General features: G+C 45.7%; 1 protein-coding gene across 1 annotated transcript; it reads left to right on the forward strand.

Annotated features, from left to right (window-relative positions):
• Positions 1 to 9,155: 9,155 nt before the first annotated feature.
• Positions 9,156 to 24,348, forward strand: LOC135391697 (antimicrobial peptide microplusin-like). The gene is made up of 6 exons (XM_064622051.1): positions 9,156 to 9,296; positions 15,221 to 15,282; positions 16,974 to 17,063; positions 17,457 to 17,483; positions 22,880 to 22,952; positions 24,217 to 24,348. The coding sequence occupies exons 1-5, from the start codon at positions 9,221 to 9,223 to the stop codon at positions 22,943 to 22,945; spliced, it is 321 nt and encodes a 106-aa protein (XP_064478121.1). The 5' UTR covers positions 9,156 to 9,220; the 3' UTR covers positions 22,946 to 22,952; positions 24,217 to 24,348.
• The last annotated feature ends 2,538 nt before the right edge of the window (positions 24,349 to 26,886 follow it).

Genomic DNA, 26,886 nt, shown 5'->3' on the forward strand with positions numbered 1-26,886 from the left:
TGTTTGTGTCCATTTGTCACCCTTTCCGCACCGTCATCATTGACTGTATAGTAGCCAGCACAATGGCAAAAATGCAAAGTGTTTCTCCTATGTGTCACAAAAATGTGTTAGCGAGTCTGTACCAACGGTATTTATCTTCTGCAAGAGATTGCGACAATTTTATAATGATATTACCCCCACGCTATTGGTCCCATGGTTGTTGTGGCACGTTCACTGAAACACTGTTACGTAGCGACATGTTTTAGCACGGGATGCATTCCCTATCTCCTGTCCGAACTACACGTAGATGTTCTTTTCATTCTTCTGTGGCCAAACAACTAATGCTTGATCATTTGACCCGCATCGCTCAGGGAACTTGCAATGTATGGCATTCATATAAGGGGATGTTATTCACGTAATTCTCAAGAACACTGAGCACTTGTGTTTCCAAGCATATATTTTATTATACGCAAAATATTGTTAATTTGCTAGTAGAATGGCGGTAAAATACGGTTAAACTTCTTGGGGCATCCTCTGGTGTAGGGTTGTCAATCGGAATACCCCGGGATCCCAGCCAATTTTTGGCGTCCTGGAGTTCCGGGATTTCTTCCGCAATACCTCGTGATTTTGTAAGAGCAAATGTGACAGGAAAATGGAACACCTGTACCCTTATTTTTTACAGTGTGTTCATTTCTTGATGTTTCCTCCGCTTGTCTTCTGTACCCGCGATCAGCTCCTCTTTTTGTTCGAGAGTCGTCAATCGTTTGTTCGAAAGGAATGCCGTGGCGATGACGACCAACTCAAAGTAGGCGTTGTAATGACTGACAACGGAATCGTCGTAGTTCTCATTAAGAAAGCCATTGTTTGCAGTATACAAGGTGGAACGCTAACCACTCTTCGGATCGAGCCGATGCGAGCGCAGGGAACTTGTAGCTCCCCAATAATTATCCAAGAAGTTTGAAGGGCATGTGGTTGAATCTGAAGAAAACTCTTCCTACCAGTCTGTTTAACATAACGATTTTCTTGATTCCGGTCTGCACGTCGACAGCAGTGTCCGTCACTTCGTTGGTTATTCATGATACACTCCTTTGAGGGGCTCTGCTGGTGGCGCCTGTTGTCTCCTGCTGCTTCTCTAAATGCCTCATCTTGTCGAACGGTGACTTGTGAAGTTGAAGTGAAGTTTCTTTCAGTGAAGTTGAACAGTGACTTCCTGAGTGAGAAGCTTCGCTTCTTCTACAGCGAGTATTTCCCCCTCTTGGATGTACGAATAGCGGACGTGGTGTCTTCAAGGCCCCTCGGTGTGCCTGCGACCTCAACAGGCATGTGGTTAGTGCAGTGGAAAAGGGCGATGATGAACTGACACCAGCATGCTGCACAAGAGTGGCGGGTATAGGATGGACTTCACATCCTTCGCGATCACTTTCATAAAGACGTCGACGTCGTCGTCCTGGTCAAGCGAACTGTCGCGCGCTTTTACTGTCTGTCGTGGGACTGTCGACGGCACCGGGCCTCGCGGAGGCCTTCATTCTGCGGTTCTTGCGGCCGCGGCGACGTCTTCCACACATTTTTAACGTTGCAATGATCTCCGTTCACGGTATCTTCGTTTCTTCTTCTTCTTCCAAGGAGGTGATGGCCGTGAGCCACTAAGGGAGATTGGCCAGGACAAAAGGAACAAACAATGTTTGTCTATTCGTTTCTTCTTCTTCTTCTCCCCAAGAAGATGGCCGCGATCCGCAAGGGAGATTGGCCAGGGCTAATTCAGTATGATATGAGTGTGACAGTGACACTAAGGGCTAAGGGCGTTTCTTTTTATTACCGATTTCGTCGTTGTCTTTTCTCTTTGCGCCGTTATCTAAACTTCCTTTTCTGTTTACTGAACTATCGGCATGTATAATTGCGTTATCCGAAAATCGCGCAAGTCATAGGTAGTTTAAACTTCCAGATTTGTGCTCGTCGTCGTGGAATTCACAAGTGGCGTGGCGCCAATAAAGGAAGAAATCCAACCAGTAAAGAAGAGCAGCTACGCACGCACCGATGTACTGAGCAACTGAGCAACCAGCCATCCTATGTTTAGACGAAGAAGAAGTACTGAAACAGTTGTGATATTCTGAAAGCCCATATAAAGCCCGTCTCAGAATGCACGTGGATTCTCCAAGTTCGGTACTTTATCACGCGAAAAAAAAAGAAGAAGATAATGCAATCCTAAAAACACATGGACACAGCAATGTTTCATGATGACGTACCTGGTCCAAATTCTATTTCGTGCCACTTTTCTCGTGCCAGCCGTGGCTCGGAGCCTGACGATGGCGGAAAGAGGCAAGTGCAACAAACGATGCGTGTGTCACGGGTACAGGCTCCCCGCACTAAAGTTTCGGAGTACTGGTAGCGCCCTCTCCCGTGAAGGCCGTTTCCAACTGGGTAGGTGGCTTGAGGTGCAGTTAAAGACGAAGAATTGTCATTCGAGCGAGTACTAGAAATTAAACGATTCGTAAATCTTGCACGGTTCTATGTCGCTACCAACTGCGTCAACAATTGGGTTAAGGATTGTCCTGAAATCCCAGGATCTGGGGTTACGAAAAAACGGGCACGGTCCTGGGATATACCAACAAGCCCCGATCCGCCTTCTTTCACTCACTTTCTTGCTCAGCTGTCCGTTAGTTCACCCGTCATCAGCTCATTCGCGACACCAAGCATGAATGGGTTTTGCAAAGTGAGCATACCGAAGATACCCGTGGAGAATGCCACGTTCTTCCGTTCATACTAGCTGTGGGCTTTACAAATAATATCCTTGTAATCTTCAGCATTGCGTTTTGCCTAATAGATCAACATTTAAAATTACACGAAGGACTTTAAAATATATATATCTTCTTTCGTCCTATAGAGTGTATTCACCTACGTCACATTCTGACGTGGCAGTGACGTGACATGCTCGTAAGCTCTTCCCCCCGGTGGTCACTTTTCGTGCAACCGGCACTGAAAGATGACAAACTGCGCGATTTTTCAATGCGACAACCATAGTTTTCGTAAAAGAAAACGTGAGAACGACAGTGACGAAGTGTCTTCGGGGTAAAAGAAGGGAATGGAGGCGACAAGACTTCAAAACACCATTCTAGGCTTCGTTTTCGAGCAAACGCTATGTAATCTCGGCAGCTGCGCCGAAAAAGTGACCACAACTATGGTGGTCAAACGCGTTCGTTTGACGTCATGTGAATACACACTATGTATAAGCCCAGCTTACAGACTTGGGGCGCAAAATAACAGTGCCGTCGGTGAACATTACGCGTTTCTGCGAATTTTCCAAACCACGAAACTTCATAGTTTCGGATTCTCCGAGAATAAATGACGTCACCTTGAGCACGGGAGTCTGTCTCCTAGCAACAGGGCGCTCCACGTTGGAAGACTGCAAGCAGATGCATGGTGAAGAGGCCGTGTAGTGGGTGGATGGATTGATGGATTGAGAGCCGTTTATTTGGGAGAGTTTGGCCATCCTTGGATCTTTTGCCCGGAGATGAGGACTCGCCGTGACGTCAGATCCGTCATCGCTCCGTCCACACGAGAGGCGGCACTTGGAGATTTCAAGGCTGTATACCTCGGCTCCAAAATGGCGGAATGAAAGGCACGGGGAGGTTTCAAAGCGGTAGCTCCGCATTACGGCTAAAATACCAGTTCGGTCGAAGGCGTCTCATTACGGTCAAAGGTACGGACATCCAAATCTAATTCTAAATGTTGTCCGTATTTATTGCAAACTAATAGGACTTCGATCCTTATAGACCTCTCCCTGTTTGTAACCAAATGACGTCATAGTGTTCGACAGCGCCACCAATTTGGTAAGCTGTACAACGCCCGAAGCTAGAGGCGAACAAGGTCGCGCGCGAAAGCCACGATCTTGAGGGGATTACGATGATCCCTGACAGGGACGCGACCTTTGGTCCTTCTTTTCTTTCAATGGGAGGCAGCGAACAAGTGCACATTCGTGGAACCCAGCCCTCCACTTCCGATTTATTTCGGTTTCAGCCTGTCCACCAACGTCATGATGACGTTACTCGGGTAGACGTCTATTTTCCCACATCGCCACCAGCAATGGGGTAGGAAGAGTATCGCCCCTGACGATGAAACTCCCTATTCCTTATCCCAAATATAAAGTTTTTTGTTTGCAACCTAGGCAGCCATATAAGGGCACATTGCATACTCTACTGGACTGCAACATTCAGCATATCATATTTATCGTCCGAGAGCACAGCCTGGCTTATACAGTAGATAGGGATGTGCATATATAGTGAGATAAACAGTATATTAAAACACCACCGCACAGTGTAGCATATTGTGTAATGTGTTCAGTCACGAGGTATGGCTGATGCTGTTATTAAGCACGCTGATATATGGAGTTTAGAGTTAGCCGAATATAGACTTAGTTGTGACTTTTTGGAGTCATCCAGCAGTCACTGGCCAAGAAATAACACCTTTCTAATCCAACCTTTATTTATTTCCAGTCAGCTCGCAATGGTACAGGTCTTGTTTCTGGAATGAGTATACCTGCAAGAAGGAAAAAGCAACTGTAGGCCATACAATCGTAAAAAAAAAATCAGGCATTTGGCTCTACGTAGCTGGTTTTTACATGCACAAGGCTTCATCTGATGTGTGTTCGTTTTCTCATTCTAGGGTAACATAAATCGTCATCGAGACAAAAAATAAAAAAAATTGAAGGCCTTAACTTCCAGGAACACACATAGTATATGACCTTGGGTTGAATTTAGTTTCATTAGTTTATTCATTCATATGAAAATACGCGGAAATGAAATATGATACAAAAACATTGACAAGGAAAAATTAATATTCATGGAACGATATATGTATTTTTTTTTCGTTTCTATTTTGAAGGAAGCACTACACCAAGGCTAAAAATGTCGAACTTCACAACAGAAGTGGCATTTTTGTAGTGTTAACAGCTCACCCCTTCGGGCAGGTCTTTCTGGGCGGCAACGTCCTATTAGTCATACGTTTTCTCCGGAATCGTTCGTGAAGTCACGACACATGAGTGGAATGGAAAGAATAACTAAATAACAATGAGCTATATTTAAATGACCTTCTCCTGAAATATTTATTTTAATCAGGTTTTTTGTCTCGGGGGGAGGGGGCTATGACGGTGCGCGAAGGCACACAGGCACAGCATCTACGAGACGTTCCATCCTCAGTAACTCAAGGAGATGAGCTCAAGTATGCCTACTTGTGCTTCTGCTTTGGGACAAATTTTAACAACTGAAATATAGGTCACATTGGTAAGTGCCCCTGTGTGATGATACATTATCGGTACTTTAACTTCGAATGAATTTGATGTTCCTAAACGCGCAACAAACTACTATTTACTAACGGTACAAATCTACTAACATATCGAAGCACGCCTACCACATGCACATAGGCTGTTTACATTCAAGTCAGCTACTCATACGAGAATGCAAGCATGTGTGGATAGCACACTGCTAAACCAGCTAAAGCCCATGAAAGCATGACTCTCCACGCACGCTAAGTGACGACACGGTCCGTGGTGACGATGACGCTATTTTTGCCTCTTGGGTTCCCTATTGTAAATCTCTTTATTGTTTGGTATTGGCATTTACGCAAGGGTCCAGTTCCCCCTGAAGTCGGCCCAGGACACATACTAATCATCTGTCCCTCACTCCTTCCTGCGCTGTCTGTCCTCTCTCCATCTGTCCACGTGTGCGCGCCGCTCATATAGTCAAAGTTGCTTCGCGGCGCTAACACACACAAAAAGCGAAAGGGTCATTTTGTATTTTTAAATATATTTTGTACACCTGTTGTATCACTTCATGCATGCATGCACGTGTTGTTCTCTTCCGTTACGAGCGTATCAGGAGAATTTATGGCGTTAGCTTCCATAACGTGCTATATGTATATAGCAGTCTGTGTTTCCCAGGCATGTAATGTCTACCTCATCATATCTGATGCATACAAACTTCTTGCACATGCCGTACTTTGGTGCATTTGCACATCTTGCGAAAGTGTGCCGTTTATCACAGATAAACAACGAGCGTTGCAATTTTAGTATCTTTGGATCTGCATGAGCGAGAAGTATCGAATTTCCCAGGTGTGTGTGGGGGTCTATCTCACATGGGTATTGCTAAGGTTTCGTGTTTTCCGCGATTGCGCGAAATTTCACGCAATCCGGAATTCATCGCGGAATCCTCCGTTTGGCATTTCACGGAATCCTTTATTTTTTGGGGGCGTGCGGATACTCGAGTTACCGAATTCGAATCGAATATCAATCACTCGAAGTATCCGATTCGCGAATCGCATAACCAATATTCAGGCCTCCGAATATTCGACTATTCGCCGAATGTGAACGACATCTCCCGAAAGTGGGCTTCACCTGACGCTGTCCTGCATGAGATGAAGCCTGCTTTACGAAATTGAAGCCTGCTTTACGATATTGCCCATGCTCCAGGACCAACACAGACAGACACAGGACACACAGACAGGTTGTAGTTTAGCTTAAGATAACGTTAGCCCGAGTTTACTGAGCATGCTTCACCCGAGGAAGGGGCGGTGTCTCTCCCGTGTGCAGTTTAGCGGTGGTACGGGGGGATTTTCATTTGATGTCTGAGATGTTGTCTTGAAAAAGTATGTACAGTTCAGGAACAAAAAGGGTGTCCTACAGATGTAACTTCCACAGGGCATGTATTGTAAACTTTTTCATATAAAGTTCATATAAACTCTGTAGGTGCGGAAAGATCTTTCAGCAGGTATAAAATGATTGAAGGCGACAGACCGCGTCAGAGGAGACCGAGAACCTCAGTACGACCACATCTCACGCCGCCTATATGAAGAGAGAATGTGTATCCTCTTTCCAACCTAAAACGGAAACTCCGATTCACGAGCAAACAGTTTTGTTAGTTGAGTGAGAAGGAAGATTGCAATACTACTACTACTACTACTACTAATAATAATAATAATACCTTTATTAATGTGCCCAAGAACAGCCGAAGCCTTGGTGTTGGCGCGCGCAGACAATGCAGTATTTACACGCATGGTGTGTAATAATAAATAATAATAATAATAAACACCAACCAAACAACCAGTCAAAAGAAGACAAATAACTTTTGAGGTTATGAATGGGGAGTTTCATCGCCAGGGGCGATATTCTACCCCATTGCTGGTGGTGATGCGGGGAATGGAATAATGAGCCCCTTCACAATAACGGCTGAAGTCCTATGGTGTCGAAAAAGGTCAAAAGAGCTTTGAGGTTGCTATCTGCCGAGGCTCCGACCCAGATACTGCGATCTGGAATTCGTTTCCGGTAGACATCGGGAATTTGAATGACGTGTATATCAGAGCACATCTTAAAAGCTACGTTCACGTAATAAGATCACGTTGCAAAACCGCAATGTGATCTTTAACGCGGCGGATACTGTGAATAGTATTCCTGTTGTATAGTTATTATTTGTACTACAGTGGTGTGTAATATTCGTATCTATACTGTTTTCACCGCCACCATTCTGTCCTTTTTTTTCTTCTTTTTATCCGTCTTTTTCTTTGTAACATTTCACCCTGTAAGTTATGTTGTTCCACAAGATCTGTCCAAGTATTTATCGTGCCTTTAGCAACACAGGCCTGTCCTGGCAGTCCCACATCTAAAGTGTTTTTTTGATGCAAGTGTTGAAATAGCATAGTTTGAATTTGAGGGCAGAGCGTTGGTTGGTGGTTTATCTTGGTTGGTTGGTTGGTGGTGGAAACTATTTCTTAGCTCGTAGGATCAACTACTGGTAGAAACGTCCTTTCGGTGGTTATGGGCAGCCAAGGACAGGCTTGGCTGCTTTTTGCATGTACCTCTGCCGCTGCGTTGTTGTAGCGAAAACATAATAGAAAGTAATTAAGGAAGGAAGGAATGGGAAAAAAATGACTGTACGATTTTCGTATTAAAATATTATGACAATAGCTGAGCACGCGCGTTTAAAAACAAGGATACCTTTGCGATTATACCCACGACACTGTAAGTAGGGTAAGGTGGAGCAAGATGAGACAGAAATTTGCAATTGAATGTGTAATCTGTATCTTTGATGCTTTTCAGAAAAAACTAGCCATAGGGCACATTCTCAGTGGCAGAAATGACATAGCCGGTCTAAAATATACACAGAACAATAAACTCACAAATGCCGATTGTCTCATCTTGCCCCAACCCTCGGGGCAAGACGAGTCATCGCGCGGGCGAGATGAGACACTTCCGGTTAGTGATGTCTAATGTGTGCCGAACGTGCCTAATGTTTGTTGAAAATTTGTTTTCAAACAACCACGTGTCCGAAACTAGCGCGATTCCTTAATACGCTGTCGTGTCGGAAAGTAAGCAAGACAGGAGGTGCACCATCTGAGGAGAAGGAGAGGAGATCTTTGTCTCAGAATATTTATGTGAGAGAATCAGGTAAGGACAAAGCGAACTAGAGCGTTAAAAACTCCTGAAACATGCATGCAACTATGCACCAAGACTCTTCCAAATGACGGAGGTAGGAAGTCACTGAAAATGTTAGCAAGCTATAGAAGACCCGAACCTACATCTTCTGGATTACCGGTCCAGGGTGACTTCTTTCGTCATTAATTTCTTAGGCATTTTATGCTTTGTATGTATTTGACCCTTCTACGTGTTCCTGCCTCATGACATCAACTGCCATAATACATTTTCCCATAACCATCACGATCAAACGTGCTTTTTCGTGCTTTCATCTCATCATCTGTTTGTGCTTTCTGTGTGTAAGTGTACTGGGGTAGCCAGTTCGACTTCGTCGAAACTCACATCCCCATTTTTTTTATCACATCACCATCACCATCATCGTCCAGATGCGGAACCATGTCGGGGGGGACATGCATTTGCATGAAAGTCCGTGCTCTAGTCGTAGCATTTAAAACTGTGATGTATACTTATCGGAGACGTTGCGCAACAACCTGTCCTCGCGCAAAAATGAACGTAATTGCTCTTCAGCAAGAGCTCACGTACTTTTCCCGTTCATCTTGCCGGTGTAATATTCATACATCCATAAGTCTTTCTCCTTTCCTGGATGTGCAATGTAGACGTCCTATAACGTGTTGAGATCTTCAAGGTCGGAACAAAGAGTTAGCCCCTCGTCTGCTCAATCAGCAGCGACGGCGCAGAAGGTAGTCGATATATAAGCTGGCACAAGTTTACTAGAGAGCACGCAGTGTCTGCGAGAGAGTAAAAGACACCTACTGCTCAACCATGAAGGGTCTCTTTGGCGTTGCTGTTCTGGCCGCGGTTGTTCTGCTGGCGTCGGCTCACCATCTGGAGTTGTGCAGTGAGTATTAGTCACAGTTCGAGGTAACTCGTTACTGTAACTAAGTTACTTTTGTTTGGTAACCTGTAACTTAACTCGGTACTTTTGCGCCATGATAACCTTCAGAGGAACTCGTTCCTTTTTCAGGTAACTTTGCCTAAGTAACTTAAGTTAAGTGCCTAGTTAATTTTTCCTCGCTTTCTACTCACATCCACATATTTTCTTGCTTTCTCTCCGGTTCCTTGATGGCATTTTTTGCCATGAAACGTGATATTCAATCAATGACAGTCTTTTATTCAGGAAGTAAGAACCGCTGCCATTGAAATGAAGCTGAACCATTGTGCACCCACAGGGAGTAAGATGCAAAGCGTTCGAATAGACCTCTACCAGAGAAACGTCACCATGACGTTGGTAGACAGACTGAAACCGAAACAAATCGGGAGGAGAAGGCTGGGTTCCACGAATGGGCACTTGTTCTCTGCCTCTCATTGAAGGAAGAGCAGGACCAAGGGTCGCGTCCCTTTAAGGGAACATATCGTAGTCCCCTCAAGACCGTGGCTTTCGGGCGGGACCTTGTTCACCTCTAGCTTCGAGCGTAGTTCAATTCTACCAAATTTGTGGCGCTGTCGAACACTATGACGTCATTTGTTTACAAACAGGCAGAGGTCTATTGTTGGACATAAGCGACAACGATCTAAGCGTGTTGCACTCATCCGCAGGCAACTCAAGGTCTAACTCAACTGCTCATGCGCGCTGCACCTGCGTAATGCTATTTTGTGTCTGAAGTAACTTGGAAGTAACTCGTTCTCTTCTTTAGGTAACTCAGTAACTGCGAGTTACGTTTCAGGCTGAAGAACTTCGTTATTAACTTAGTTACATTTTTCACATAGTAACTTAACTTGTAACGAGTTCTTTTTGACGGGTAACTTCTCAATCTATGGTATTAGTATTACTTTGAACTTTGGTTTCTGTGGAAACAAGATTTGCTGGCCAGGTCTGTTCTCCAACATCACTCTATAGCGTGGTCGGGCGTTAGACGTGGAGACTTGGGATTCGAGCAGTGTTTGGAAGGTTGCTTATTTTGGAGGTATTCTGGCTTTTTTGGTAGGTATTTAAAGTGTTTTAATGGTGTGGGGGATGTTGAGAAATCCCCTGGGGGCAGCCTTTCCCGAAGGGGACGCGTCGGACGGGAGGGACCCTTTACCGGTTAACTTACACAACTAGGGTAATGTGTTTTACAATTCAAACGAGAACGAAAAGTGAAACTCCAAAGAATGATGAAGGAAGAAGCACTAATAAAACATTTGCTCACCGAGAGTAATTATTGGGGCATTGTCATACTCCTTTTATTTTGAGTTTTTTACTTTCGTTTTTCAATTAGAATCATTTCTGCAGCAGTGCCAAAGGTAAACTGAGGAGTACATATACAGTAGACTTTCGTTATAATGAAATTCTCTCTCCTGAAATATTTCTCTCGGAAATCCGCTTATTCGTAATCTCACGCTGTCCCGACCGGTTTGCATGTGTTTCGAGCACGATAATTCGAGGTATTCTGCGAAGGACGAGCTAGCAGAGGCTCGTGCTCGTTAAAGTTTTTCCTCTCTCTCGCTCTTTGTTTTCCATGTACTAAATGAAAATATCGCCAAGGTGTTCCCCACCAGGAGTTGTTAACCTGTTCGAAGCCTTTTTAAAGCTCCCACTGTGTTTCAGCGCGCACTTGTCGAGCGGCTATCACTGCGCCTGTGACGCTTTCGGATATACCGAACAAACGCTTGTATCGAATTTCCCCCGGTTCCTTTGCCTTCCCTAAGACGTAGGTGCACAGTATGTATATTCTGCGTCTAGATTTTGCTCTGAACATTGTGCAGACAGCAGACTGTCCATAGACAGCGCTTCTTGGGTGCGTGTGTGAGGCTCAGAAGTGGTGCTAAATATAATGGGGGGTAATGCGCTTCAACCACCAACAGTGCTGTTCCAAATTTCTTCGGGGATTTACGACAAACTTTTTAAACGCATGTCGGCACAGCTCCCCTGAAGCAGGACCAGGATTATTGCTAGTGCCCCTGCCTCTTACTCCTTCCGCTGTTTCCTCTTCATCTGCTCAGGGGCACGTTCCTCGCCATTGAAGTTTGCTTTTGATCCGCCTTCGCCCGCGCCACATGGGAGGTCGTTGAATGGTCAGGGACGTGTTCACAGCACGTCGCAGATTCGCAATTTGAGTTGACCCCGCCCATCACCATAGCAACAAGCGAGCCACGTGGTACGCTTCGCGTGGTGAGTGCTGAAGAGCTCTTCCCCGCCATCCCGTGCGCCTGCGATCGTCGGCGTTGGGTTGGGCGTTCGCGTTGGAAATAAAGCTTAAAAAGCGCAGTTGAACTGATAGTGCGATCGAAATAGTGGGTGCATGAAATACATGTAACCGGAATATTAAGTTTAGAAAAAGTCGCAAACATTAGAAAATGAATTTAATCGGATTTTACAGCCGGCTGCGCGCTCCCGACTCAACTCTGTCAACAGTGTGCGAACCGACGTTACTAGAGTCGGTTACGAAGGCAGGCTGTCCGTCACAAAATGCGGCCTTCCGACTCACAATCTGCTGTCGAACTGTCCCTATAGAAGCATCTCCGTTCATGCTTTCGATAGTGTAGGATTGCAACCAGCGTGGCGACACCGTCAGCTGAGCGATGGGGAATCCCACCGGCAATGCCAATGACGTCCCCTGCAGAGGCGAAGCTGGGGAGGTCCGTTTTAAACCGATAGGCCACAGTTGGTCTCGAATTCGATGTTTTTGATGTTTTATGGAGAAACGAATTTTGCCAACTTTTTTTTTTCGTGTTTTCTTCTTGGAAGGTATCTCCAAATGGATATTACATTAACTTTAGAATTTCGGATTCGTCGCGGATAGCGTCTTTTAAGGTACCGTAATTTCAGACGTATTAGCCGCGGCTTATGCGCGATTTTTTTCTCTCACGGACGCTCCGCGGCTTATCCACCGGTGGGGGTTATCTGATGACTATTTTTTCCTGGCATCTTCACCATACGTCGGTTTTAACGAAAAGGATGACAGTGTCTCTGGACTAGCACTACCCCGCCGAACCCCGGTGCACGAACAGGGACGGGTCCACATTCGAGTAAGTTGACCTTCCAGGTGCATTCCCCCAAGCAGCTTTAACGAAAGTGGTGACAGTGATTCACGTCTACTGGAAGACCATTGACCCATCAATCCATAAAAAACGCCCAACAAGGGCACAATCCGATATTTGTAAAACTCTAGAGCTGACCTCCTTTGTTGTACACTATGCCGACTCGGAGTATGGATCACAGGGCTTATGGCCTTCTTTATGGTCTCATTTGTCGCACAAATCTGTCGTCGCGTATTGCCCGCGGCTTATCTGCCAGTGCGGCTTATCCGCCAGAAAAATTTCAAACGTTCCTAAAAACGCGTCCTGCGGCTTATACGCGCGAAATTACGGTACGTACAGCCGGGGCGATTTCAAAACTATCTTCGTGAGTACTGTACACATACAACAGTGAGAGTTTCATTCAGAATAACGAAGTCGTCTTCGAGGAATTTGTCGAAACGTGCTGTATAGCAGCAGACGACGAAACCTGCCATTCATTCTCGTGCAACGTCACGTATGACATCAGCCTGCGGGTTAGACGCCCATGTCGCCCATTGGTGAGCGAAGAGCAAAGCAGCAGTTTCCAGTTGTCGCCGTTGCCATGGCAGTTGCAACGTGCAGAAGGATCTTGGCCTGTGTCATCCCTATAGGCTCCCGTTTGCTCTCGAAATGGGGACGCTCAGACATTTATCTCCGGAGAATGTAGCCCGTGCATTGACTGTGTGGTTTCCGAGAATGTACGTGGCGCATAACCGGATACGGGAAGTTAAGTCGCGTGTTTTCTTTCCGCGAGTATTTATTGCGGTTTTTAAATAAACACCCACTCCTTCTGCATGTACGTTGTCAGCGACACTTCATTTCGAAACATGAGCTGTGTACAACGGTAAGTGTACTGAACATAGTGGTTCTTTGGCTACGTTTTTATTGTTGATGTTGTTACAATGCACTGCTGCTGCAAACCTTAGAAGGTAAGAATAACCAAACATGTTTATTCTATAAGTGGCGGCGAGAGGACAACTTCCTTCGTCCTTGGCATCGTATGTTCCGCGCTACCGAATGGACCGCCAGATCTCGAGTATTATGGAAAGAAGGGAGAAGGAGCAGGAAAGCTGGTAGAGACTCATGGTAGGGGACTGAGAGACACGGAACAAGAAAGACGGACGACAATTTCTCAGAGAGTTCGCTGATAATTTGTCGTCCGTCCATCTTGTTCTGTGTCTCACGGTCCCCTTCCACGAGTCGAGTATATTGTCACATAAAACGGATGTGGCCACCAGACAATCGGATAGATAACAGGTGGCACATACGAACCCGAACCGGTAACTGAAAGTTTTTCGATCGGTTCGGTTCCGGTTCAGCAGCAAGATGGCGCTAGTAAATATGGTTCCGTTCCGGTTCCGGTTCGTTAATGGTAAGTTAATTAATAATTAATGGTTAGTTAATTAATAATGGTTAGTTGCGGTTTTCGGTTCCGGTTCCGGCTCTGGTGGTAGTAGCGAAGGAGCTAACCTTTAGGCTTGTTAGTATAGCATAACGAGGCAGGGAAGCGCAGACGAGAAGACACAGACTGACAGACACAAACCGGACGGGCGCTAACTTCAAACAGGTTTATTTCGGAAACCACAATTCGGTTATACATCTTGTACAGGGCTAGGGCATAGCCTCCTATATACTACATACCTGCCCAATGAGGCAAATGCGGTCATTCAGGCAACCGTACGGGGGCCGCCAGTTTCCTAGGTCGGATATATGGACAGTCAGAGCAGTGACAACCTTTGCCTACCCCGTAAGTGTACGCTGCCGTGCGCTTGGTGCATATGTTGCACTACAGTTCTTTGCGGAGATAAGCGTCCTGGATGAGCGCATGCTGTGCAGGCTCTATCATTGCTCGATAAGCCAGTGGCTACCGAAAGACGCCGTGCCAGTTAGCGTTGGTACAGTCTCTTTTGGATGTCATGTCATTTCTCCGCGTGTCAGACGCCACCGGTTGTCACTGAAGTCTGTATGTAAGAAGACGGTGTCATGACCAATACTGGTGATATCGCATCGAGGTAGCTACCACCGACCTAGGAAACTAGCGCCACTATTGTGGACGACCGGCGCCTGTGTGTTACGGGATCATAGGGCAGGCATGTAGTATATAGGAGGCTATGGTTAGGGCAGGGGTCTGGAACCCGCGGCCCAGCTGCGCTACAGTTGCGGCCTGGCGGAGACCGAGCGCACGACGAAAATCCCGGTGTTTGGGTGGGCGAATTCCTAAAGCAAAAGTGCGCTCTCTGTGTTGCCTTTCCTGCGCTTAAAATTAACAAAAGGTGTTTGTCGTATTCTCTAATCCATAACTTTGTGAGCGCAACAAGCAAGCTTACAGTATTAGCTGCACTTGTAGAATGGTCAGCTTGTCATTCAACAGCGATTAATAATTTCGGAAGGATAATTTAGTCTTATTTTCGAATGGGGTCGAATCTCATCTGTGGCCCCCGGAAAAAAGTCGACGAGGGGGGGGGGGGGAATATGGCCCTTGGAACTGTAGGGGTTCCCGACCCCTGGGTTCGGGTGATATCAGAAAAGCAAGTTCTTTATCTGATAACGACACTGATGGGGTGCTGACGCATGATGTACCGAGCGTTGCAATTATTTCGGCTTCTGTGATTTCCCTAGTGGTCTTATTAGCACATTTCGATATCACATCACACTGACATAGAACAGGTTTACATCCGCACTATTTACAATGCAATGCGAGCCACCCTTCCCAAAGCCGCACTCGGCCACCGTCTAAATTATGGAGGATGATGTGTAATTCGAGCAATTCTCTGTCGATTTCAGAAAAAAGCGACCAGGAACTCAAGGATGAGCTGGCGTGTATACGAGAAGATGCCTCAGAAGAAGTGAGTAAATTATTGGGTCGCCCGCTATATTGCAAATAAAACGGAATTTAATTGGAATGTGTATACTGGTGCTGAAAACGACAGGGACATATGCAGTTTCCTCACTTGTGCGAAATGCGATTGTTCTTATACGCTTGGTGGCGGTAACGGTAGAACTGATCGCCGTAGTCGGCCACGCTAAGGCGATCGAGCAAGGTCGTCACTATCGCCGGGTGTGGAGACCGTGCGTTCCTGGCCGACTTCAAAGGGAACCGTGCCGATATTTCTATTGAAGCGTCCGAGGAAACCCCCAGAGAAAACATCCAGACAGCACAGCTGCGCAAGGATTCGAACCCAGTTCACCTCCTAGTCTTACGCTTTAGCAAAGCCGTGATTGGCAAAACTCAGCCGTGACTGGCGGACTCATGATGTGACTATGTCACGTGTAGGCTATGTTTACTCCAAGTAGCGTTACCCGCCGCCTCTTCATTAGAAATATGCGAGGCGTGTGTGTTTTCATGGTAACTTGATGCTCTTCCCAAGGAGAATTCCACGGTGCACGTCGAAGTCTGCTATATTGCAATGTTATTGGAAAATATATATAGTGCGTTCATTCATACCCTTTGGGGTACGAACGGCTAGTCCCAGGGCGCGTACCTTTTGATTTATAAGTATTATACTTCCTTCGAAGTATAGTAACTTTATACCTCCCTGAGGCTATAATTTGCTCCTCGGGGTATAAACATATATCCCCCAGAAGGTATACTTTCAAACCCGGGGTGTAAAAAGGCTGATTTCACCGCTGTGTCAGAGTGGCACGTTCCTAATCCAGCTCGTAACGGAACAAAATGATATTGAGTGACAAGTGTTTTATTAACGACACCTACGGCGAGAAGGAAAGAGAGGAAGAAAATGATTGGACACGCACGCACGCACGCACACAAACGTAACCACAAACTCATATTCACGAAGTGCAGCTGCAAAACGGAGAGGAGGGCTCGTGCAGATTACTCGCTACACAAAGCAACGTGGTAGGACTTGGTGGAGAACAGAAACTGGTATAATACATGGCGACCTCGTGGCTTCGCAAAACGTGAGGCCGCCTTCGCCCGGGGAGCAACTATATGAGTGAGGACGCGTAGATTTGGTCATTTCAGGGACAAATAGCACGCTGCTATTATTCACTCCCCTATTAATTAGGATGCAGCTGTATTACTGACTGTGTTCCTGAATTAAAGTATTGCTTAGCTGAGGTGACACTCTCCCCACCACAAATTTATGTGGTACCACAGTGTCATAGCTAAAGGTATACAATATACCGAAGGTATAAACGTAAGAGAAAAATACCTCATTATACCCTCAACTGCCGTGGAAGGTACGGCCTCGGCGACTTATCCCTTCCACATGGTTTAAGCTGGGTATAGACTTGGCGATGGAGGTAAAAATATGATAGTTTAGCCCTAGCTTATATATTCGTTATACCACTTCTATACCTTTTCTTCTAACAGTGTATGGTCTACACTATACTTGTTATAATGAATGCTTTCAACACATGCGGCTCAGACTGTCTTCTCGACGCCTTTAACCGTCAAACACTATCAGGCAAAGAGTATATAGCATATGTGGGATGTACCCATAGTACATTGCGTTCTCAAATTGCTATTGAAAACCTATAATTTTTGTCTTGTGCTGAACTATTTGTTAAACTACAGCTCGAGACGAAGTTGGACCGCGTGAACAGTCAACTCCAGTGCGACAGTGACCTCTGCAGCGTCCGTAAGCTGTGCGCTGCACCCGACTTCGTAAGTGACAAACAACATTAACTTCGACATTGACTCGTGTATGTAGTTTGTTTGTTTGTAAGGAATAGACGAGTTCAGTGCTCTTTGTGCACGCATTGCATCCTGGGTGATTGCTGAGCGGGGGAACGAAGAATAATCCTTCACATTTCGCTTTCGCTGACCTTGACACGTCGTGAACAATGGACCAGTAGGGAAGAAATCGGAACAGCTTGGAGGCCACCCGTTTCTTTCGTGTTAGTAAACTCCCACAGTTCAAAGCGGCGCTAAGCACTCTGGGATTTTACGAACTCGTCTACTGAATTGAAGTGAATATAGTCTCTGAAAATTAACTTACCTTATTTTCTTGATATGTGACTCGGAAACCCTAATTGCATTTTCTTCTTGGTACGACAGGAGACAGCTCTGAAGAGGTTCTTCACTGTAAGTCCTCGTACTTCCCGTTACTCCAGTAACTGAGTATTCTAGAGTTGCCGATATGTAAAAAAAAAAAAAAAAAAAAATATATTGACGCAAAATACGAATTAGAGAGGCATTGAAGTGCAGAGGCTTCTCCTCTTTGCGGAATAAAAGATACCGTTACTCTGACATAAATACAAAAGGAAGGGGATTACATAATCCATTGTGTCGTCCGTTAGATATCCGAGAAGGAAAGCGGAAGTCACCCCTTTACTTCTTGTCTCCTTCTCAAGAGACGATGCGGAGTGAGTGCCCTATCTATAGGGATGTAAAGACAGAAAAGAAAAAAAGGAAAGAAAAAACGGAGATATTCACACAAGAACACTTTTTTGTTGTTGTTGTTGTTGTTCTTGCAACCGCTCAAAGGTTGAAAAACAACTTTAAAAATCCAAATGGCGTTTTTCGTGCGCCCGCACAGTGTAAGGGGACGGAGTTTTGGTCTTACATTCAGCCTACAAAGTACTTCGATGAGCAGCGGCGAAATATCGCCATCGTCAGTCATCGCTTTGACCGCATTGTTCGTGGCACTTTTGAAAAATAGTTTGTCCGCTGTCGGACGTTACTCTAGTTGGACTCATTTCTGGGGACCACTTTTTTCAACTGCGCTTCGCTCCACCGCCATCTTGCTTGTTCTGATCACGGGATTTGTATGCGTTGCATCATAAATTTTACACTGCGATGCTCAATCCCATTGAAACGTAAAAGGATTAAATGTCCTTCAGGGGTCTTCAGAGCTTTGTAAACGACACAGTGTTCCACTTACATTCAGTAATTGTAGGAGCACTGCCCGCTGGCACGGGTAGACTTTTACTGGGTAACACCCTGTTTTTACATGTCACTAAACAAGTTACAGGCTGTACTAACAGTATCTTCGTTATTTTCATTTGTTCAAAATCTTTGAGAAAAAAAAAGACACGAAGAAACGCTGTTTTTTTTTTTGTTTTTTTTTCGAGGCTCAAATGATCCGGAAACTTTACATCCCTAGTATTGCCATTGCGGGATATTGTTTACAGAGGCCAATGGGACGTGGCCTCTCGAGAAGGAAAGGCGTCCAATCATTGAGTGAAATCGTGTGCAGAGAAAGGACAATCGGACGTGGACTCTCGGGAATGAGAGAAAAGGGAAAGCGCAAATCATACTCTCCCTCTTTCTCTTTCTCTAGAGGCGATATGGAGAAGGTGCCCAATCATCTAGGGAAATCGTGTGTGGGTGCTGTGAGACGTGGCCTCTCGAGAAGGACAGAAAAGGGGAAAGCGCACATCACGTTTTCCCTCTTTCTCGAGAGGCGATGTGGAGAGGGCGCCCAATTATTAAGGGAAATCGTCTGTGGATGCCATGAGACGTGGCCTCTAGAGAAGGAAAGAAAAGGAAATCGCAAATCACGCTCTCCCTCTTTCTCTTCTTCTTCTTTTAACTGAATGTTTGCTGGAGCTATGTGGTGACTTCATATGTCGCCTGCAGCTCCATTTCTTGTAGGTTGTTTAGGTGATATCCACAGAAAAGTCGTTAGCATGTGTCACCCTTGAGTGAATGACACGTGACACTTTTGCTTTGGGTCTCATGTTTTTGAGTCCAGGTTTAGAAGCGGTCTGCGATGCCGCTTTCTTTAAGAAAAACGAAGAGGGCTTTCTCCGCTTTCTTTTGCAATTTTGAGCAGGACCATTTACCTAGCAGCTTACAAAAACTGAAGGGGCGCGAGTCGAGCTTCCTTAGGACAGCTTCCAGTCTTTCTCGGTGCTGTTTGAAGGCGGGGCATTCGATGATCACGTGGAGCGTATCTTCCCCTTTTCGAACCTGGATTCTGGCCCAGACACATTTAGTTTATGTAGTTTGCAATTGTAAAGGATGTAGGGACTCCAGCCTCTACCAAAGGAAACACGGGAATGGGATAACGATGAATAAAGTTGCGAACGTCACTTATAAGAGCCTGAAGCCCGTTACAATTCCATTGCATTCCTTATCCATGTTGGCTGCAGCTGAGGACGTCTAGGAGTTTAGGTTCAAAGGCTAGAACCTTCTGTACTTCGGGAAGCTGCTTCGCGTTTGGTAGCGCGGCGATAACTGCTTTTAATGCAGCCAGGAGGAAAGGAATGACCTGCAATACAAGAGAGCCTTCTGTGTCCGTAGGCTGTGATGTCAATTCGCCAGTGGTGTGCCGTCTCGGCGGTACTGGTGGAGCTGCTTGTTTAGAAGTACTGGGTTGCTCCGTGCTCCACACGCTTGAGGTGGGTGCTTTTGCTTTTGCTGGAGCCCTGGTCTTTCGAGGTCGTTCAGCCTTTGATGGTCGTTGAGGCAGCGGAGGAGAGCTTTCTGCTGTCCGTTGGGGGAATCTTGGCTGCTTGTCGAACATTACTCTGTGCAGCTCTGCCGATTTGTTGTCTTGCTTGTTTTTCTCCGTACGTGTCGGCTTTAACCAGCCGCGATGGCTGCTTTGCGACGGGGGCAGCCCCCCCACGTAGTTGCATGTGGGCCCTGACAGTTCGCACACTTTCTTTCACGTTTCGATATGCATCCACGGTGGTTATGTGACCCAGCACAGATTTTACAGCGTGTGATACCTCTGCAGTTCTTTGCAAGATGTCCAAACCGCCTGCATTTGAAGCACAGGATGGGCGAAAAGTACTCCTGAAGCCTGTACGCTCTTAAAAATGAACTTCACCACATAGCACGCTCCTAGCCAACCATCACCCCGAATGACAAGGTTCTAGCTCTAGATTTGTTGAAAACGGGAGGAGGAGCCTATTTTGTGCCAATTATGCACGGCACAAAATAGGCTCCTCCTCCTCCCGTTTTCAACAAATCAGGGGCGAGAACGTTGTCATTCGGGATGATGGTTGGCTAGGAGCGTGCTATGTGGTGAAGTTCATTTGTAAGAGTGTACGTGTCAAATCCCAGGGTAATGGTGTCTGGTATTTTGATGTCAGACTTGAAAGTAATTATCACATTTGAAGAGTTTTTCACGTGCATTTCTCCATTGTCTCGTTGCTTGTACACCTTCTGACGGCGAGCTTCCATTGCTCCAATGGGACGAAGAAACTCCAATAGCTGATCATCCGTGTAAGGGGTTCGAAGGCCCGTGATTTTTCGTATGTTTCTAGCATAGGATTCCGCAACACGTGTGGTTACAGCGATATTTGCCAGGCTCGTAAGTTTGAGCATTGCCTCAGCTGTAGGTAGCGCGGAAACAGACACAACCAAGCTTCCATCTTTTGTTATCCGATTGCTTTTAATTTTCTCTTGTGTGGCTTGGAGAACTTCTTTAGCAACAGTATTTCTCAAGAGGTGATGCGGAGAAGGTGTCCAATCATTGTGGGAAATCTTGTGCCGATCCAATAGGACGTGACCCCTTGAGAAGGAGAGAAAAGGAAATCGCAAATCACGCTTTCCGTGTTTGTTGAGAGACGATGTGGAGAGGGCGTTCAATCACTGAGGGAAATCGTGTGTAGATGCCATAAGATGTGGCCTCTCGAGAAGGAGAGAAAAGGAAATCGCAAATAACACTCCCTCTTTCTCAAGAGGTGATGTGGATGTCCAATCATTGAGGGAAATCGTGTGTGGATTCCATGAGATGTGGCCTCTCGAGAAGGACAGAAAAAGGAAAGCGCAAATCGCGTCTCGCGTACAGAGGGCCATCAAAAAAAAATTCAGATTAAGACATCTGATGAAAGTATGTGTGTCATTATACCGAATAGCGCGAAAGGTTTTGATGTGTGCAATTTGTTTCCCAGAAAAAAACTCACATAAACATAGCTCCGCGCGATAACCCTTAACTCGCCACTCCAGCAGTAACGAGGATGAGGAGGTATGATGCCACGTCACCGATGACGGTATAAGGGACTCGTTCTGGTTCGCCGGTCAGTGGGGGTCAGCACCTTGTCCCTTTGCCGCCGCAAACCTGTCTTGCCAGTTCTCCCGGAGAATTGGGGATAGAAGGAGCGGCCGAAGCAATACCGAGCAAGTAGAAAGGCTTTATCAGAACCCCGAACAGCCGAGTAGCAGACGACAGCGGAGTAGCAGACATTTCTCTAGGCCAACCAGCGAGCGTTCTCCTTATAGCGTCAGCGCGAGGTTCCAGGCAGATCACAGGCTGGTACTGCTCTTCACCACCGTTGCGCACGGTAGCTTTTTGCGGCGTATTTTAAATTCAATTCCTGCGATAATTATGACTCTGTGGTGTAAATTACTTCGCATGGTGCATCTTACTGGCCTACTTAACAGTTTTATAGGAAGAAAACTGGGTGTTAAAAATGACTTCTGTGCTACTTTAAAGGGGCAATAAACAGGTATGCAAGGTGCACTTTTTTGTAATGCAGTGTGATTCGTTTCCTACAGTGACGTTTACCAAAACTTTTTGTCGCAAAAAAGTAAATAATGGCGCCAAACCAACCGAATATTCACTGCACTCTTTCGCGCTCATGCCCCGCCCTGCGATGCCCTTGCGACAATAGCCACACGTCATTTTGACGTCGCGCACCATCAACCATTCAAAATGCGGGGCGCCTATACAGTGATTTTGTTTTAATATCGGGTAGTGAGGTCAATTCTAAACATATTTACACTTGTCAAACCCAAGGTAGCCAGATCAAAAGGTACCAAAAGCCCACAATATTCCATTTCATGTGCGCACTATGTTTTCAGCGCTGTATTGCTCCGCGAGGTCACAGCGGTGTTCTCACAACCGGTTCTCCCCGCACGCTGCTGTTTGTGTCAACGAGGCCCGTCATTGGCTAGGAGTCTGAAGTCTCCCCCACCTCCAGTTACTGGAATGCAGCTTTGCTACACGTGCGAGACGTGTGACGTAGGTGCTCTCGGAGTAGGAAGGAGAGACTCACGCGGATTATGCTCTTTGAATGGCATTGTTTCGTAGTAAAGGCGCTCGCTAGAAGTAAATGAATTTCATAATTGGATATCGTGAGCCACGTTCTTTCATAGAGCATAATAACTGGAGAATATTCCTGGAGCTGTTTAGTGCCCCTTTAAGTCATGCACGATGCGAAGGATGACTCCCGTTCCTTTAGTATACCTCTCAACGTGGCGGCATCCTCTATTCCGAGTGGAGACATTTCTGCACTTTAGCGTTCATTCAAAACTGAGCGAGAATGGATTAGAAATCATCACGTTCCGAAAGTAACACACGGTACATATGGAATATCGAGACGAACCTTCTACAAGATTTTGCTTCCGAGTGCTTCCCGTAAAAGAGATAATTTGGTTTTAACTGAGCAGTTATAGCTTTACCTTGCCACACATATCACTGTTTTGACGCACTAAAGCCTTAGTTGCTCGCGTGCCATAAAAACTGCAGTCATCATCATCATCATCATCCGTAAAAGAGGCTTCACTGCACATGACTTTTGCAGGAGAGTGAAATCCAAGAATTGCACGATCTCGCAGACTACTGCGACGTACACCACCACCACCATTGAGTCGAAGGTGAGTACTGCCAGACGCGTCAGGAAATCCTCGAGCAAACTTTGAGTCCACGTGCATACATTTTCTACTGGATGCGGATGGTTAATTGCCAGAAACTCCTCGTTTATAGGGAGGGAGTGACTCTTTCGGGTTAAATGCCTTCCTCAGATTCGGGGGTAAAAATCGGGCGCTATTCGTAAATCTGCAGCTCTGGGAGAAATCGTACGATAATTGTGCGTTGGGGTGTTATCGGGTGTTTTGTTTCTCCTCTTGTCCGTTAAGTCTTCTTCTACTTTTTTTTCTTGTGCCCTACTAGCGCTAATCTCCGAAGGTGCTGACACACATGGGTGTATTGCTCGGAACGGAAGTGTCCCGTTCTTACATGTGTTACACGTGGCGACCTTTGTTCGTCCTCAGTTTAGTTCGTTTTTAGTCACTTGAGGATTTCGTAGCGACTGGAATTCGGGGAGAAATCGGGTTTAACCCGAATTGGTCGAAGGTCAGTTCGGGGGGGGGGGGGGATAGCCGGAGCGGGGAAAGCCGAAAAAGTCCTCCCTTTCTCCCTATTTATAGGCATTCCATATCTAATACTCTTGTCGCATGCGCAGTTTTGAACGCCAATTGAAACAAATGGCCTCCTAAAGAGCACTGGAGTAAGTGCTAACTGAGGGGCTCATGTGTGGCTCGCTTGATGGCGCTAGATGTTCAAAATGGCCGTTGGTTCAGCGGCGTTAGAAGGCGTTTTCGGGGGGTTGCGGTCCGCACTGGGTGAGACGACGGAAGGGGTGACAAGCCGCATCCTCCCTTCTCCCCTCCCCATCCTCCTCCTCCTCCTGCCGCTGCTTCCTCCCTTTCTCTGCGGTACGGTGACGCCTGAAACAGAGTGAGGAGCCCATGGCAAGATGTTTTTCCTTTCTTTTCTTTTTCTTTTTGTGTGTGGTGTAATACTGTTATTTATCGTGTATCGCTTGGGACGGAAAGAGATCCGTTAATAGCGGCGGTTACAGTTGCCTCGCGACGTAAAGTCCCTAATTATTAATTACTGTTAATTATTAATAGGGTTGACGCAAAGAGCTCCCACCATGCGCTGTAGCGACGCCACTGCATTGGTTCCAATTATGATTGAAAACTGCCCATGTAACAAGGATATTAGATATGGGATGTCTAGACGTGCAATATTTCGAACTTGTATAAGGCAACATGGTCGTACAAAGGTGGATCTCACGTCAGCCATAATTTGATAATATTTCTTACTTGATAGTATGTTGTTCCTTGCCTGTTGTAGGTTTGAGAGGACATATACCCGGAAGTGAGGTCACGCAAGCCTTCGAAGAAAAAACAAGCACCCGAAAACTTGTGTGTATGCTCGTTATTGAAATTCGACTTATGAATAAAGTGTCGTCGACGTTTGTCGGAATTTAGGCCTGATGAGCGTAAATGGGACACATGTTCTAGTGATACCAGCAGAGCAATCAGGAAGATTCAATGCTTATATCTTCGGTCTTGAGCAGAAGAGGGACGGCCGCTCTATGCCATCTGTATTTTATTTATTTATTTATTTCTAAAAACCCCAAGGGTCCGGAGGACATTACATGGGGGGTGGGAACATTATATTGGAACACATCATGGAACATTGAGAATGAAAACAGTAATAACAGAAATAAACAGAAAACAGAAATAAGGAAACAAAATAACAACAACATCTTGGAATAACAGGATAAGAACAATACAAGTAAGTATACAAAGCGATAAACTCAGCAATACAACAGAACGAACACTAGTATTGAAGATGAAGAAAGTGAGAGAGGGAGCTACGGAAAACTGTATGGTCGTCAATGGTAGCGATTGATGATGGGAGGTTGTTCCACTCAATGGTAGTTGTGCAAAAAAACGATTTGGAGAACGCGTTAGTAATACAGAGGAACCGAGTAACCTTGTTAGTGTGATCAAAGCGAGGAAAAATGACACTCGAGCGTGTGATGGGTGATTGTCGAGCAGGCAAGGTGAAAAAAAATCTATGGTAGAGGGTTAACTTGGCGAAGCGACGACGATGTTCGAGCGGCTCGAGGTTGAGACTTAGTTTTAACGCGGAAACAGAGGTAGTGAAAGAGTAATCGTTGACAATGAAGCGGGCAGCTCGATTTTGAATGGCTTCGATTGCATCACAGAGATAGTTTTGAGGAGGGTCCCATATTGCGGATGCGTATTCAAGCTTGCTTCGTACCAGAGTGGTGAAAGTTAGAAGCTTGAGATGGACAGGTGCCGATCTTAGGGTGCGTCTGACAAAGCCCAAGGAGCGAGAAGCATTGGCCACGATGTGATTAATGTGTTCATTCCAAGTTAAGTTGGAAGAGAGATGAACGCCAAGATATTTGTAGGAATCTGCTCTGGTTAATACTAAATCGCTAATTGTGTAGCAGAAGGGAGGGAGATAAGAAACACGTCGGCGAGAAAATGTCACGATGCAGCACTTAGATATATTCAGGGGCATTTGCCACTCATCACACCAGCACTGAATTAGGGCAAGGTCGGTTTGTAAGGATTGTTGGTCAGTAGGAGAGTTGATCTGCCTGTATACAACGCAATCATCGGCGAATAGTCTGATAGTGGAAGATATGCCTGAAGGAAGGTCATTAATATATATGAGGAATAGGAGGGGACCAAGAACTGAACCCTGAGGAACTCCCGAAAGGACAGGGACAGATGGAGATATGCGGTTATTACATGAGACTGCGAACGAGCGCTTATAAAGAAATTGAGTTAGCCAACGGACGACAAGCGGGTCGAGATTCAGGAGAGAGATTTTGTACATAAGCTTCGGGTGAGGCACCATATCAAAGGCTTTGCGGAAATCTAAGAAGACGGCGTCGGTCTGATGGTTGTTGTCAGCGTTTAAAAATATGTCATGAACGAAACAAGCTAGTTGAGTTTCACAAGAATAGTATTTACGGAAACCATGCTGCAGCGGGTAGAAAAACACTTTTTCCTCAAGGAATTTGACTAAGTTTGAGAAGATTATGTGTTCAAGAATTTTGCATGCGATACAAGTTAGAGAAATGGGGCGGTAGTTATTAACGTACTGACTGTTACCGGATTTGAGAATGGGGACGACAATCGCTGTCTTCCAGTCCCGCGGCAACACGGATTCTTGAAGTGACTGTCTAAATATGCAACATAGCAGTTCGCTTGAAATCACTTTCGTGTTGTATAGTACTTTAGAGTTAATTGAGTCAGGACCAGAACTTGAGGACAGCTTGAGTGACTCAATGATCTTAAAAATTCCGTGGGGGCTGATATCGATGGGCATCATGGGACAAGAAAGGTTCATGGAAGAAGGGATCACTGGTAATAAAACTTGTGAGCAACCGTCGTCCGTGTTAAAGACAGACGAAAAAAATGAAGCAAACTCGTTGGCACATAGATTGTCGGGGATGACCTCCCCGTTGGGGTAGGTTAGGCTAAAGGAGTGAGATTTAGGCGGGGACAGAACTTTCCAAAATTGTTTAGGTTTGTTCACCAGGAGTGAAGGGAGGTCAAGGTTGAAGAACTTATGTTTCGCTTGTTTTGTCGCGCGCATGTACGCACGTGCACATTCATGAAATTTGGCCCATGATACATCATCGCCACGGCGCTTTGCGATCCTGAAAAATCTCTTTTTCTTGTTTAACAGTGTTTTGAGATTTTTCGTAAACCAGGGATTGTGGTCGTAGGATTTTATCTTTATTTTTGGAATGTAACGCTCAGTAAGGTGATTTATGTTGTCGCGAAAGAGGCACCAGTTTTCTTCGACGGAGCGTGGTGAAGCGTCGTGGAAGAAATTATCATACAGAGTAACGAGACCCTCGTTAATTGCTTGGAAGTTTGCACGACTGTAGTCGTAAATGGTTTTAGCAACGAATTTGCGGATATATCTGCTGTATATATCTGCTATATATATGCTGTATCACAAAGAAAT

Source organism: Ornithodoros turicata, chromosome 4 (genome assembly GCF_037126465.1).
Source record: "Ornithodoros turicata isolate Travis chromosome 4, ASM3712646v1, whole genome shotgun sequence".
Lineage (NCBI taxonomy): Eukaryota > Metazoa > Arthropoda > Arachnida > Ixodida > Argasidae > Ornithodoros > Ornithodoros turicata.